The sequence below is a fragment of the Myotis davidii genome, unplaced genomic scaffold (assembly GCF_000327345.1).
Source record: "Myotis davidii unplaced genomic scaffold, ASM32734v1 scaffold653, whole genome shotgun sequence".
Classification (NCBI taxonomy): Eukaryota; Metazoa; Chordata; class Mammalia; order Chiroptera; family Vespertilionidae; genus Myotis; species Myotis davidii.
In genome coordinates this window covers 1,724,005-1,736,399 of record NW_006285129.1, presented here as the reverse complement: position 1 = coordinate 1,736,399, position 12,395 = coordinate 1,724,005, and the positions used below count along the sequence as shown (strand labels likewise).

General features: G+C 43.8%; 1 protein-coding gene across 1 annotated transcript; it reads left to right on the top strand.

Moving 5' to 3' along the window:
• The first annotated feature begins 5,158 nt into the window (after window positions 1-5,158).
• LOC102763451 (late cornified envelope protein 3D-like) lies at window positions 5,159-5,927 on the top strand. The gene is made up of 2 exons (XM_006755719.2): window positions 5,159-5,226; window positions 5,411-5,927. The coding sequence occupies exon 2, from the start codon at window positions 5,428-5,430 to the stop codon at window positions 5,731-5,733; it is 306 nt and encodes a 101-aa protein (XP_006755782.1). The 5' UTR covers window positions 5,159-5,226; window positions 5,411-5,427; the 3' UTR covers window positions 5,734-5,927.
• The last annotated feature ends 6,468 nt before the right edge of the window (window positions 5,928-12,395 follow it).

The window sequence follows — 12,395 nt, the reverse complement described above, 5'->3', positions numbered from 1 at the left end:
GAAATGGGAAGGAGTCCTCAGGACCTTGGCTTTTGGGGCTCACAGCCCCCTGACAGGTGCCTGAGTGGCTCCTTCCTCACCATCATCCCTGACCCCCCTCCACTGCTGCCCACTGTGGGCCTCTTCTCTCTGGTTCCATTCAGATCTGAGCCCCTCTTCCTATACTCCCAGCTGAGGTCTGTCCCCTTCCAGACACTCACCGGATGCAGAGGAGGCAGGAGAAGCTGTTCCCGTGGAGGCTGTGGATGGGGAGCCCCGGGAAGGAGCCCTTTTATCCTGTGCTGGGTTTGTGACGCAGGGCCTGATCATGCGCTGCTTTCACAAGCAGGGGGAGGGGACAGCCGGTGCACCTCCAGGACTAGGCTCCCAGCCTTTTCCCTGAGCACTTGCATAAGGTCCAACTAATGAGGTTCAACCAGGAAGCAGGATGACTGTCCACATAACTCCCCCCGGGGCTTCCTTGGAGCCTGACACTCCCCTTCCTTCCTTGCTTCCTGCCTTCTCCCAGCTGCCATGCTTCGGTTCAGCCCGTCTCAGGTACTGTCCTGGGAGCAAGGATGGCTATGAAAACATTCTGTCCTTGCATTCTACCGAGAGACCCACATGGGCAATTAATAAATTACAAAACAATTCCAAGTGATACATATAATTTAATGTGCACAGTGTCTCCAGGATGTTCTAGTGACCATGACCTTCAGAAATAAGTGACTACTTCCCCGTGAGCTCCTGGCAATGAGATGTGGGCAAGGGACAGGACTGGTACAGGGCCCTGTCTTGTGGAGTGAGCCCTCGGATGACCTCCTGGCATCCAGGGAGCAGCATGGAGTTTCAGGCATGAAGGGAGCAGACCCGGCTAGGTGCTGATGGACAACTAAGGACATTGACCAGTTTTAAAAATGTGTATTTCTTTCTTACTGAATTTACCTAAACTCAAAACTATTTGCACATTGGAATCTATGATACTATCTAGCTATAGAAAAAAATATAATTAGGGCTATGAACTTTAATAAATCATATGTAATCTACATAATTTTTGCTGTTGTAATAATATCATATCCTGGATTTATATTTTCTTATAAAGAAAAATGTTCATGGCCTTTTGTTAACTGGTAAAAAGCAGGTGATAAAGCAGCACACATAGTTAATTAAATGATTTTGAATGGATTCTTTTTTATAGGATATGTATTTGCCCTTTAATGACCATTCAAAACTATAGGACTAGCTTCCTACCTTTAGACACTTTTGTTTTTCTCACTTCACTCTAAAACTCAACCACACTGAAGCATAGTGATCCCATGAGTTATTTTAAGACCCTACTGAGGGCCCTGGCTGGTGTGGCTCAGCTAATTGGGCATCGTCTAGTGCATCGAAATGTTGCCAGTCCAATTCCCAGTCAGTACACATGCCTGGGTTGTGGGTTCCATCCCTGGTAGGGAGCATACAGGAGGCAGCTGATCGATGTTTCATTCTCACATTGATATTTCAATAGTCCTCTCTCTTTCTCTTTCTCTCTCCCCTCTCCCTTCTTCTCGCTCTAAAAATCAATAAAAACATATATAAAAAAGAAAGTAATGGTGCTGAAACAATTGGACATCCTTATATGTAAAAATGATTTGTACCTGATGCTACATATAAATATTCACTCAATATACAGGGTGTCCCAAAAAATGTATACACTCAAAGTCTGCAGCTTCTGTTACATTTTGAAAATGAAATGTATTTTAATAAAAACTGCTTTTATAATTATTCAAAGTATGTATACATTTTTTGGGATACCCTGTATATGGTTCAAAATGTAAAACATAAACCTTCTAAAGTAAAACAAGAAAAAAATCTTTGTGACTTTGGGGTATGCCAAAAATGTTAGGTATGACCCAAAAGGGGGCATTTCAGAAAAGATCTTGATAAATAGGACTTCATCAAAATTTAAAATGTCTACTTTTTAAAGGACACTTAAGAAAATGCCAAGAAAAGTCAAGACTTGGAGAAAATATTTTAAAAATACTTATCTGATGAATTACGTATGTCCATAATATATAAAAATTCTAAAAATCAATAATAAGAACATGGACAAACATTAAAAATGGACAAAATATGTGAACAGACATTTCAACAAAGGTATATGGGTGGCAAACAAGCCCATGAAAAGACACCATCATTAGGAAAATACAAATTGAGAACAAAATGAGATACCACTTTACACATATTAAAATGGCTAAAATAAATAATAACAATAGTAATAACTGACAATACCAAGTACAAGCAAGGTTGTGGAGCAAGTAGGTCTTCCGTGAGAACTGGCAGGAAAGCAAAATTGTACAACCACTTTGGAAAACAGTCTGTCAGTTTCTTTAAAAATGAAGCATACACTATTTGCCCCAGAAACCCTACCCTTAGGTTTTTACCAGGAGAAATAAAATTTATGTTCACAGAAACACCCGTCAGTCAGTGTCTATAGTGACTTTACTCATAATTGCCCTGAACTGAAAATAGCTCATGTCTTTCAACAAGTGAATGGATTAAAAAATGTGATACATCTATACAATGGAATGGTTCTTAGCAATAAAGAAGGAACGAACTACTAATATAAGAAACAACAGAATAAATGTCAAGTGTATCATTCTATGTGTGGGGGGAAAAACCACTTTGAATGCTACATAGTATATGATTCCAATGACATGACATTCTGGAAAAGATAAAATTATAAGGACTGAAAATAGATCAGTAGTTTCCAAGGTCTGGTATGGGGGAGGGCTGAGGAGTGATGTCTCCATAGGGTCATGAGGAAATATATTCCAGGGATGGAATTGTTCTTTATCTTAATTGTAGTGGTGTACACACATTGGTGTATGCTAGTCAAGGCCCATAGCATTGCATACTTTAAATGGGTGATTTTTTTCTGTTTGTAAAATATACCTCAAGAAATCTGACTTGAAAATAGAATAAAATAATACCATTTAGGAATACAAATATTAAATGTGATAAAAAAAATATACAAGAAGGAAGCAAAGAATGATAAGTACAAATTCAAGGTGGTGGTTACAGCAGCAGGAGCTGGTAGGGGATAAGGTACATAGTAAGTTATATGTACCTTACTATTAGAGTTCTTGTTTCACTTGTGTGGTGGATTTTTGTATTTGTTATTTAAATAATAAATAGATAGATAGATAGATAGATAGGTAGATGATAGATGATAGATAGATAGATAGATAGATAGATAGACAGATAGATAGATAAGCAGTTGGATAAATTAATTAAGAGGACCTTGCATGGACCAATGATGAGCATATAGTACAAACCATGGATTTGTTTATCCAAATCGATGCACTTAATTGCCAAAACAAGACAATGACAAACTCCAGGAATAAATATCTTCCTAGCACACTGCTTGCAGGCCTGCTCATCTCATCTTCCCCTTTTCGCAGCATCAGTCATAAGTCACTAAGGAGGAGGGCAGGTCCTCGTTTACTTGTTGCTCATTCATTACTAATATGCCTTGCTCAGAAGGCTCAGCCTGAAGCTGGACCTCAGTTAAAGCAATTCCTGTCCCAGAGCTAACATACATGTTATGAGGTCATACAATCCTCATTTCAGACCAACCGGGTAGACTTCTTCTCCACATGTTATTCCAGATTCCTCAAGGATGTCAGGGCTCCTGAAACATCTTCAAAGTGCCCCACTTTTGGAGTCACCTCATGCTCTGGGCCATAGGTTCAAGTATCTTCTGTCACCTCAGGCTCACCTGCCATCTCAGGCTCACCGTGGACTCTCTTCTGAGAAGGACAGGGCGGGTGTAAGGTGAGGGAGGTGTGAGATTAAGGTGATCTGAATCAAGCAGAAAAATGGGAGCATCAGGAAATGGAGACCAGGACTGAGACGGGGACTTGGGCTGGGTATAAGACACTTCTGCTGGCAGGTTCTGAAACAGTTTGGGCCACACTGACGGGGGGCATGTCACACACAAAGTGCAGCCCCACAGCAACTCAAAATTGCACATCACTGGGATTAAAAACAACCTCTGTACTTTTTCCTGGGAAACCACATGACATGAAAAAATAATTTTCTTCTACAGCTCATCTTGAACCCGTAGACAACATCAGCTCGTGTTGCACCTACATTGTTGCCTTAGGGCTCAGTCCTCCCAAAGGCAAATGCTCATTTACTAGTAATGTTTAACCTCTCTGCTAGTGTGATGTAGGCCAAAGGAAGGCTTAAAGCCAGTTCTTGTCCAGGGCAGAAAATTTCCTAAGAGGACCTCATATCCCCAAATGGCAGAGGAGTTAGAATGGAGAAGGGACTTACAACTCTAGCCATGACAATATTCACAATTGATATTCTTAAGAAGAAGGTGAAAGAAGACTATAAGGAGGAGAGGAGGAAGATGGAGAGAAAAATATCCTCTTTTCCATTGTGGCTTTATGTCTTCCTGACTGTGGCATATGTCCTATTGATTCTGACACTAGAAATTCTTCTGCCCAGAGAATTAAAGAAAAAAATGCTCTAATGATAAAAATGAGCCGTTTCGTAGACATGGTTGAAAATTGTGAAGCTGACAATGCTAGAGGTGGTTGGTGAGCCTCATTTACCCTCATAATGGCTAAGACCTCATAATAGCTAAGCTTTATGTAAACCAAATACACGGCAATGATCTTGCCCAGCCGTCACCCCTAGAGAGCATCTGAAGGCTCCATCTCCCTTCGGGGCCTACAGAGCAATGGGGCAATGACCTCCAAAAGCTGGACTCTTGGGCTTGAGGTCTTTGTAAACACTCCTATGATAGTATCTATTTCACCAGATCCATTGTAGTTCTTTGTCTAAGTGATGGTCCATTTAGGCTGTGAGATACTCAAGGGAAGACACATGTCATAAATATCTCTACATTATTACTGCTAATGAAGTAAAAGAGCCTGTGTCCATGCATGGAAGTGAATGAATGAATGAATGAGTGAATGAACAGCCGCAGGTCCAAGGCAGACTTGAATGGGAAGTATTTGGCAGTCACAAGGACATCCTGATTCCATCTTATTAAAACGTTAGGCTCCTGCCAGGAAGACACTGAGGGAGGCAACTAGGAAGTGTGTGGCGCTGTCCCCTCCCCCTGCTTGTGAAAGCAGTGCATGATCAGGCCCTGCGTCACAAACCCAGCACAGGATAAAAGGGCTCCTGCCCTGGGCTCCCCATCCACTGCCTCCCCGGGAACAGCTTCTCCTGCCTCCTCTGCATCCGGTGAGTGTCTGGCAGGGGACAGACCTCAGCTGGGAGTGTAGGAAGAGGGGCTCAGATCTGAACGGAATCAGGGGGAAGAGGCCCACAGAGGGCAGCATTGGGGGATGGGGATGGTGTGGAAGGAGCCACTCAGGCACCTGTCAGCGGACTGTGAGCCCCAAAAGCCAACTTTTATTTGTTCAAGGTCAAGTTCCTGTCGAGATGTCCTGCCAGCAGAACCAGCAGCAGTGCCAGCCCCCTCCCAAGTGCACCCCCAAGTGTCCCTCCCCGAAGTGCCCCCCAAAGAGCCCAGCACAGTGTTTGCCCCCAGCCCGCTCTGGCTGTGCTCTGAGCTCTGGGGGCGGCTGTGGCCCCAGCTCCTCGGAGGGTGGCTGCTGCCTGAGCCACCACAGGCATCACCGCAGGTCCCACCGCTGCAGGCGCCAGAGCTCAGAGGCCTGTGACACTGGCAGTGGTCAGCATCCTGGGGGCTCGGGCTGTGGCCACGGCTCTGGGGGCTGCTGCTGACCTGGATCTGATGCTGAGACAAGCGACTTGAGAGGAGACAAGAAGCCAGAGGAAAAGCTCCAGTCAGATCCAGCCTCTCCCAGACACCCCATGCTCGCCTGCCCAGCCTGAGCTGGGATGTTCCCAGGAGAGTTTCCACCTCCAGCCGATCTTCCAGTCTGATGTCCAGGATCTCACAATCCTCCCACCCTCTGCACGTGACAATGATTGGCAGCGCCTGGGCCTGTGAAAAAAATAAAGTTTCTCTTCCTCATTACCATGGGTGGCTCGCATGTCATTTCACTCTGTCCCTCCTCTCAGTTCCTCGGTCAACACAACACAACTCGGAGCAGAATCTTAGTTTTGGACCCGGGAAAAATACATCAGTTTCCCCTCCACCCATAGAAGGTCTGTGAAGAGATTTTAGGTTGGAATGGAGATAGAAAGAAGGGTAAGAGTCATATTGCTTTGAGTCCTTGCAACTCTCAGTGAAAGGATTGATTTTTCCTGTGAAACCTGAGTGGGTGTTGATATAATCTGAGAATTGGCACTGTATGATATGGGAAATGTATATATTTTGATAAGCTGTTTCGGGGTCCTAATTAAGTAACAGGGAATCAGGAGGCAAGGAAACAGAAAATTGGCAGAGGAAGGAGACATATGCCTCAGGAAGGAGAGTTAACTCAATGGGCTCCATGAAAATACAGGAGATGGGAGGTGACAAGTATTTACATTAATGAGGTCTAGGGAGAGCAATGTGGCTGTGAGTCTAATCAATGAGATAATTGATGTATGTGAGATGAAAATTTAGAATGAAAAAGAGAACATGAGAATGTCAATGTAATCTAAGGAGTAAACATTCATTAACTGTTGAACTCTACACAACCATGAAGCTCAATACAGTCCCATGCTTCGGCTTAAATTATAAAACTTAGGTGCTGCTGAGGTTGAAATAATGGTCCTATGTATGAACCAGGAGTAACATCTTACCTGGACTGCCAGAAAGCCAGAGAAATGTTATAGAGCTCAAACCACAATCAAATGGCAATTATTAAGAGAAATTGATGTTAAGAACAGAGTAGTAGAGCAAGCAGGGGTGAGGGGGAGGGGCTAGACAACCTCATAAGTTCATTAAAGAAAGATTTTATCAAGCCTGGAAATTATTAAAACTTGGGAATTAAAAAGATCCTGAAGCCGAAACCGGTTTGGCTCAGTGGATAGAGCGTCAGCCTGCGGACTGAAAGGTCCCAGGTTCGATTCCAGTCAAGGGCATGTACCTTGGTTGCGGGCACATCCCCAGTGGGGAGTGTGCAGGAGGCAGCTGGTCGATGTTTCTCTCTCATCGATGTTTCTGACTCTCTATCTCTCTCCTTTCCTCTCTGTAAAAAACTCAATAAAATATATTTAAAAAAAAAAAAAGATCCTGAAGAAGTTTAATACCAGACACACCAACCAGGTCTAACAAACTGGGACATGAATCCTTGAAGTAGAAGCCACAGCTCTAGCCATGAGTTTAAGTTCAGCTAGAGATCACCAGAGGTGCTCAGCCAGGGGCAGGAAACATGTGAGTCTTGCAAAGGGGAGGGCGAGCCTGGCACCCAGGAAGGGCTATGCCTCTACAGATAGGAGGATCTGCAAAACCTTGAACACCAGGCTTTTAGCACAGTCAACACACAAGCCCAACAGCTCTGTGTCGACCTGAAACAGCCCACCATGGCCTGGAAAAACTGGAGAATTAGAACACACCATCTGCCAGGGGCTTTAGAAGACTTAGAAGCTCAGAAGTACCTCAAAGTGCCACTCTAAAGAACTGACAATTGCAGCTCATGGTTGAGTCAAATCTGAGTGATGAGAAAAGGGAGCAGGGTCAACTTATAACGGTCCTGGCTGAGACATCAAAGAGATATTGGGAAGCTAAAAGTAATAAAGAGCATCATAAAAAGTGAGACAAGAAAAAGAGGTCCCAGCAATGAAAAAAAATAGATTCCAAAGACTGCATCAGGGTGACACCAATTCCTAGCCTTGGACCCATTTATCCACTCAATTAAAAAAAATTATCAATAAAAAAATACATTTTTATTGAGCACCTATGATGGACACAATTCTAGGCACTAGATACAGCAGAGGATCAGAGAGACAACGTTTCTTCTCTAGGAAGCTTACATTCAAATGCATCTGGGGGTGACAGTTCCCAGTTTACATGCAATGCAGAGTGAAACAGCGTGGCTCTGTATGCAGCCGGCCTCTCATCCTCTGGCCTGAGTGGACATGGTGTTAGTTTAATACACCTGGAGAAGACCCCCAGCTTCGATAAAATATTGACACAGAGATAGTGGCTTTGGTGGTGACAAAAAAGGATATGAGCATTTGCTAGCTTCCACATCAAAAGCCAAGGAAGGAGAGGGATAAGCTGTTCATACTAATGAGGCAATGTCAGTGCATGAGCAGGCCTCTGTCCTCGGGGCCTTCCCAGTCTCCCCACCTCCCTCATGCCACAGCCACAGTGAAAAGACATCTTCCCAGGGCTGCTCCTTTCTTCCCATGAATATTACTTATTTGATCACGTAAAAAGGGATAGTTATCCCTATAGGTCTTCCTATAACAGGATAATCAGACACATAATTTTCATCAATGTTTATAAAAAACTATAATGCTTTGTCAATATTGTAATGAATATTTGTGATTTGAAAGATTCATCTCATTCTTTTTTTTTTTTTAATCCTTACCCGAGGATATCTTTCCTTTGATTTTAGAGAAAGTGGCAGAGAGAGAGAAAGACAGAGAGAAATATCGATGTGAGAGAAACACATCAATTGGTTGCCTCCAGCTTGTGGCCTGACCAGAGCCCAGGCTGGGAAGGGAAGAGCTTGCAATCAAGGTACGTGCCCTTGACTGGAATTGAAACTGAACCCTTCTTCAGGCCGACGCTCTATCCACTGAGCCAAACCAGCTAGGGTGACTTGTCTCATTCTTAAATGTGATGTTTCAGAGAACAATGCATCTCTAATGTTAAAATAAAATGCAATGGAAAAATACCACACAGCTTACATAATGGTAATTTCCAAAATTCTTGGTCAATCACTCCTACTTTGGTGTACATAAGCTTCACCATTTCACCCTCATCATCACCACACCCATTAAATATGATTCATAGCTCAGCCAATCTCCCTAAGCCACCCTAGCCAATCACTCCCTCCCCAAACTACTCTTGGAGCTCTTAGAATAAATATCGCAGTCACTATGGTACTGACACAATGGTCCTCAGATGTGTCTTAGTTAGCAAACCGTGTCACTGCAGCTAGATTTCTTGTCTCTATCTGTGATTTTATTCCTCACATCTTTGGTCTACATTCATAGCTCAGCCAATCTCCCTAAGCCACCCTAGCCAACTGGAATCACTCCCTCCCCAAACTACTCTTGGAGCTCTTAGAATAAATATCACAGTCACCATGGTACTGACACAATGGTCCTCAGATGAGTCTTAGTTAGCAAACCAGGTCACTGCAGCTAGATTTCTTGACTCTATCTGTGATTTTATTCCTCACATCTTTGATCTATGGTGCCTCCATCACTTTATAGCTTTTTCTTTCTCCAGGTACCAGCTGTTTAGTGGAGAAGCAAGAATTCAAACACAGGAATCTCTGACTTTAAATGAATGCTTATCAAACCCATTATTCAGCCCCTTACATGTTGTCTGAGATCTCTCCAGTGTCCCCTCAGTAAAACCCTTAGCAACGTGTTATCCCTCCTGGGAGGACCCCCAAGTTCTATGAGTTCCTCTTGGCATTGCCATCTGGACTGGCTGCCCACGGGCAGACCAAGGATCTCCACCTCTGTTCCCACCACTTGTCCAAGCACTGTTCTTACAAGCCCATGACTTCATCTCAACTAAAACCCTTAAATGATAGCAGTTGACAACCTCTGGATGCATCCTCCCCCCTCAGAGTTATTGCAGGCAAAAAGGTGTGCCCCCATAGCAGTGTAACACATCCTGCTTGATTACTGAGTGGATGGATGGATGGATGGATGGATGGATGAAAAAAATTAAAATGGCAGGCCGACAGGAAGGCTAAGACAGGGTATTGAAGAGTCCTGTGACTTTTCTCATAGGAAAACTCTTGGTACCTGCCTTGAAAGATACGGAGGATTTAGAATGGAGATTACAAAAAGCTGGATCAGCTCAACATATGTTAAGGAAGGAAGGAAAGGATGGGTGGGGGAGGAAAGGAGGAAGGAGGGAGGGAGGAAGGAAGGAAGGAAGGAGTTGAGGCAGAAAGATTTAGGGTTATTCTGTGGATGACAGGTGAGTAGCACACAAGATGCTCACACCCTCCAACTGTCTCCTCTACTTCATGGGACTTGATCTTTTAAGAAGTTCCTATAGAAGGTTCTAGGTTATTCCAAGGATCTCCTTCTCTCTAATCTTCAAAGCCCATCCTTCTCTCTCTGTAACTGCTTAGCTCCTCCTTCCTGGATGCTGTAAGGTCAGGGTGTATGCCTTTGTGAGTTAATGACTCTTCCTTTCAACACCGCCCACCTGCCTTCTATCCTTGGCACATGAAACCCCCGCATTCGATGCTCAGTGATGTCACCCATTCCTCAGCACTTCCAGGCCCTGAGCTGACCTACAGGGAATGCTGGAGCCTGGAACATTGTGGAGAAGAGAGAAGATGGATTCCTGATCACCCACAGGTGACTCATAGGAACTGAGGGCCTGGAGGTGAGGTGAGGTTTATGGACAAAAAGTTTTTTCGGGGTTGAAATCTTGTGAAATATTTCACAGTCTGTTTGACCACAAAACACGGATTTCTTGGTGTTGTGGATAATTACAACAAGAAGGAAGGTTCTAAAGGCAATTAGGGGAACATGGCTGGAGCCTTGGAATTGCGTTACTGATTGGCTGGTAGTAGAAAGGGAGAAAGACCCGGGAGAAATCCTTGGAACAGAAATCTCCAAAGGGCTTCTAACTGCTTAATCAAACACCTGAGCTCAGAGTTACAAAACGAAAGTTTCATTTTCATTCAGGCATTGCCTTCTGGGCTGTGTTGAATCTCAGGCAGACCCCATATCTACATCCCAGACAAAAACCTCAGTGCAGTTCAGTATAATTCAGCATAAAATTTTAATCGCAAGGATTAAAATTTTTGTAATAAGTTAATTGTGATTCTTATCATTCCAACTGTAGTTCCCTTCTCTATACTTACCCTTCGATCGAACACTGACTTGGCTCCAGGTGTCCCACGTTGCTTCCTGAGTGCCAGCAAGTTTCTCTCCTGATCCCACCTCCCCTGGCCTAATCCCTTCATCCATTTTCCACACACAGCTCACCCTGAATGTCCAGTGTTCTCAGCATAGTCACCACCCACAAGAACAAGAGATTATTATATTAGGTGCTCAATTTTACCAGAGAACATGCAGGAGAAAAAGAGGGTACCCAAAGAACTATGGACTTTGTAGTTAGTCACTTATTTTATAACACTTATCACAGGGGGTAGATTCCTTATTCATTTGCTTTTTACCAGAGAACATGCAGGAGAAAAAGAGGGCACCCAAAGAACTATGAACTTTGTAGTTAGCACTTGTCCAACTTATTTTATAGCACTTATCACAGGAGGTAGACTCCTTATTCACTTGTCTGTCTGTCCAGCTAGACAATTCATTTATTTTAGGTCATGTGTGTCATATTCCAGACTACATTCCACTGCAAAGTATGAACATGGGACATGTCCTCTGTCAAGTACACACGTAGGCCTGCATGGGAAGTATTTGAGCAAGTACCAGGGTTTTCTAGTTCCCTTTTGTCAAACATATTGTCTTATGCTCAGAACTGAGCGGGGAGCGTTAGGTGCGATCACCCTCCTCCAGCAACATACCCATGCTGAGCATCACAAACCCAGGGGCGTTCACTGTGATGTGTGGTGTTCGCTGCGCCAACTAGCGGTGGGGTATCTGAAGCTGGCTCGTAACCCGAATTTTAGCTCACAACTCAAAGCAAAAAATCGGCCGAGAGACGGCTCATATCTCAAAAAACTCGTTAGTCGGGACACTCGTAAGTCAAGGCCCCACTGTACCAGGGTTTCCTAGTTCCCTTTTGTCAAACATATTGTCTTATGCTCAGAACTGAGCTGGGAGCGTTAGGTGCTATCACCCTCCTCCAGCAACATAACCATACTGAGCATCACAAACCCAGGAGTCCCTGCCCTGGACTTCTCAGTCCATAGCCTACTCAGAATCAGCTTTTACTGGCTTCGACAAAATCAGCTGAATGTCCATCAAGTGCAGGACCTGAGCTAGGAGGGCCTGTAAGAGAAGCCCAGGCCTCCATCAGAGGAGAGGGTGGCAGCGGGTCCACAATGGAGGCAACAAGAGGAGTATGGAGTTAATAAGCATCTTTATTGGACTTTTGAGAGGTTCTGTGACTTACAAGGCCATGGGTCCTCAATATGTCCTCATCCTCTTCCTAAACATGTTCTGAGAGATGTATTCATCTCTTGAGACATCCTTGAGGAAGTTTTTGTCAAAAGAGTTTATTCTCTTCCATGATTACACAGAGACAAGATGCCATAGAAATCCAATTAGAAAAGAGTCAGTCTTCTCTTCTATCAAAAGGCCAAATAGGAAAGAGCATCTGTCCAGGTTAAGTTCAATTTTAATTTCCTCTCAAATTTTATTTCAGAAGTACA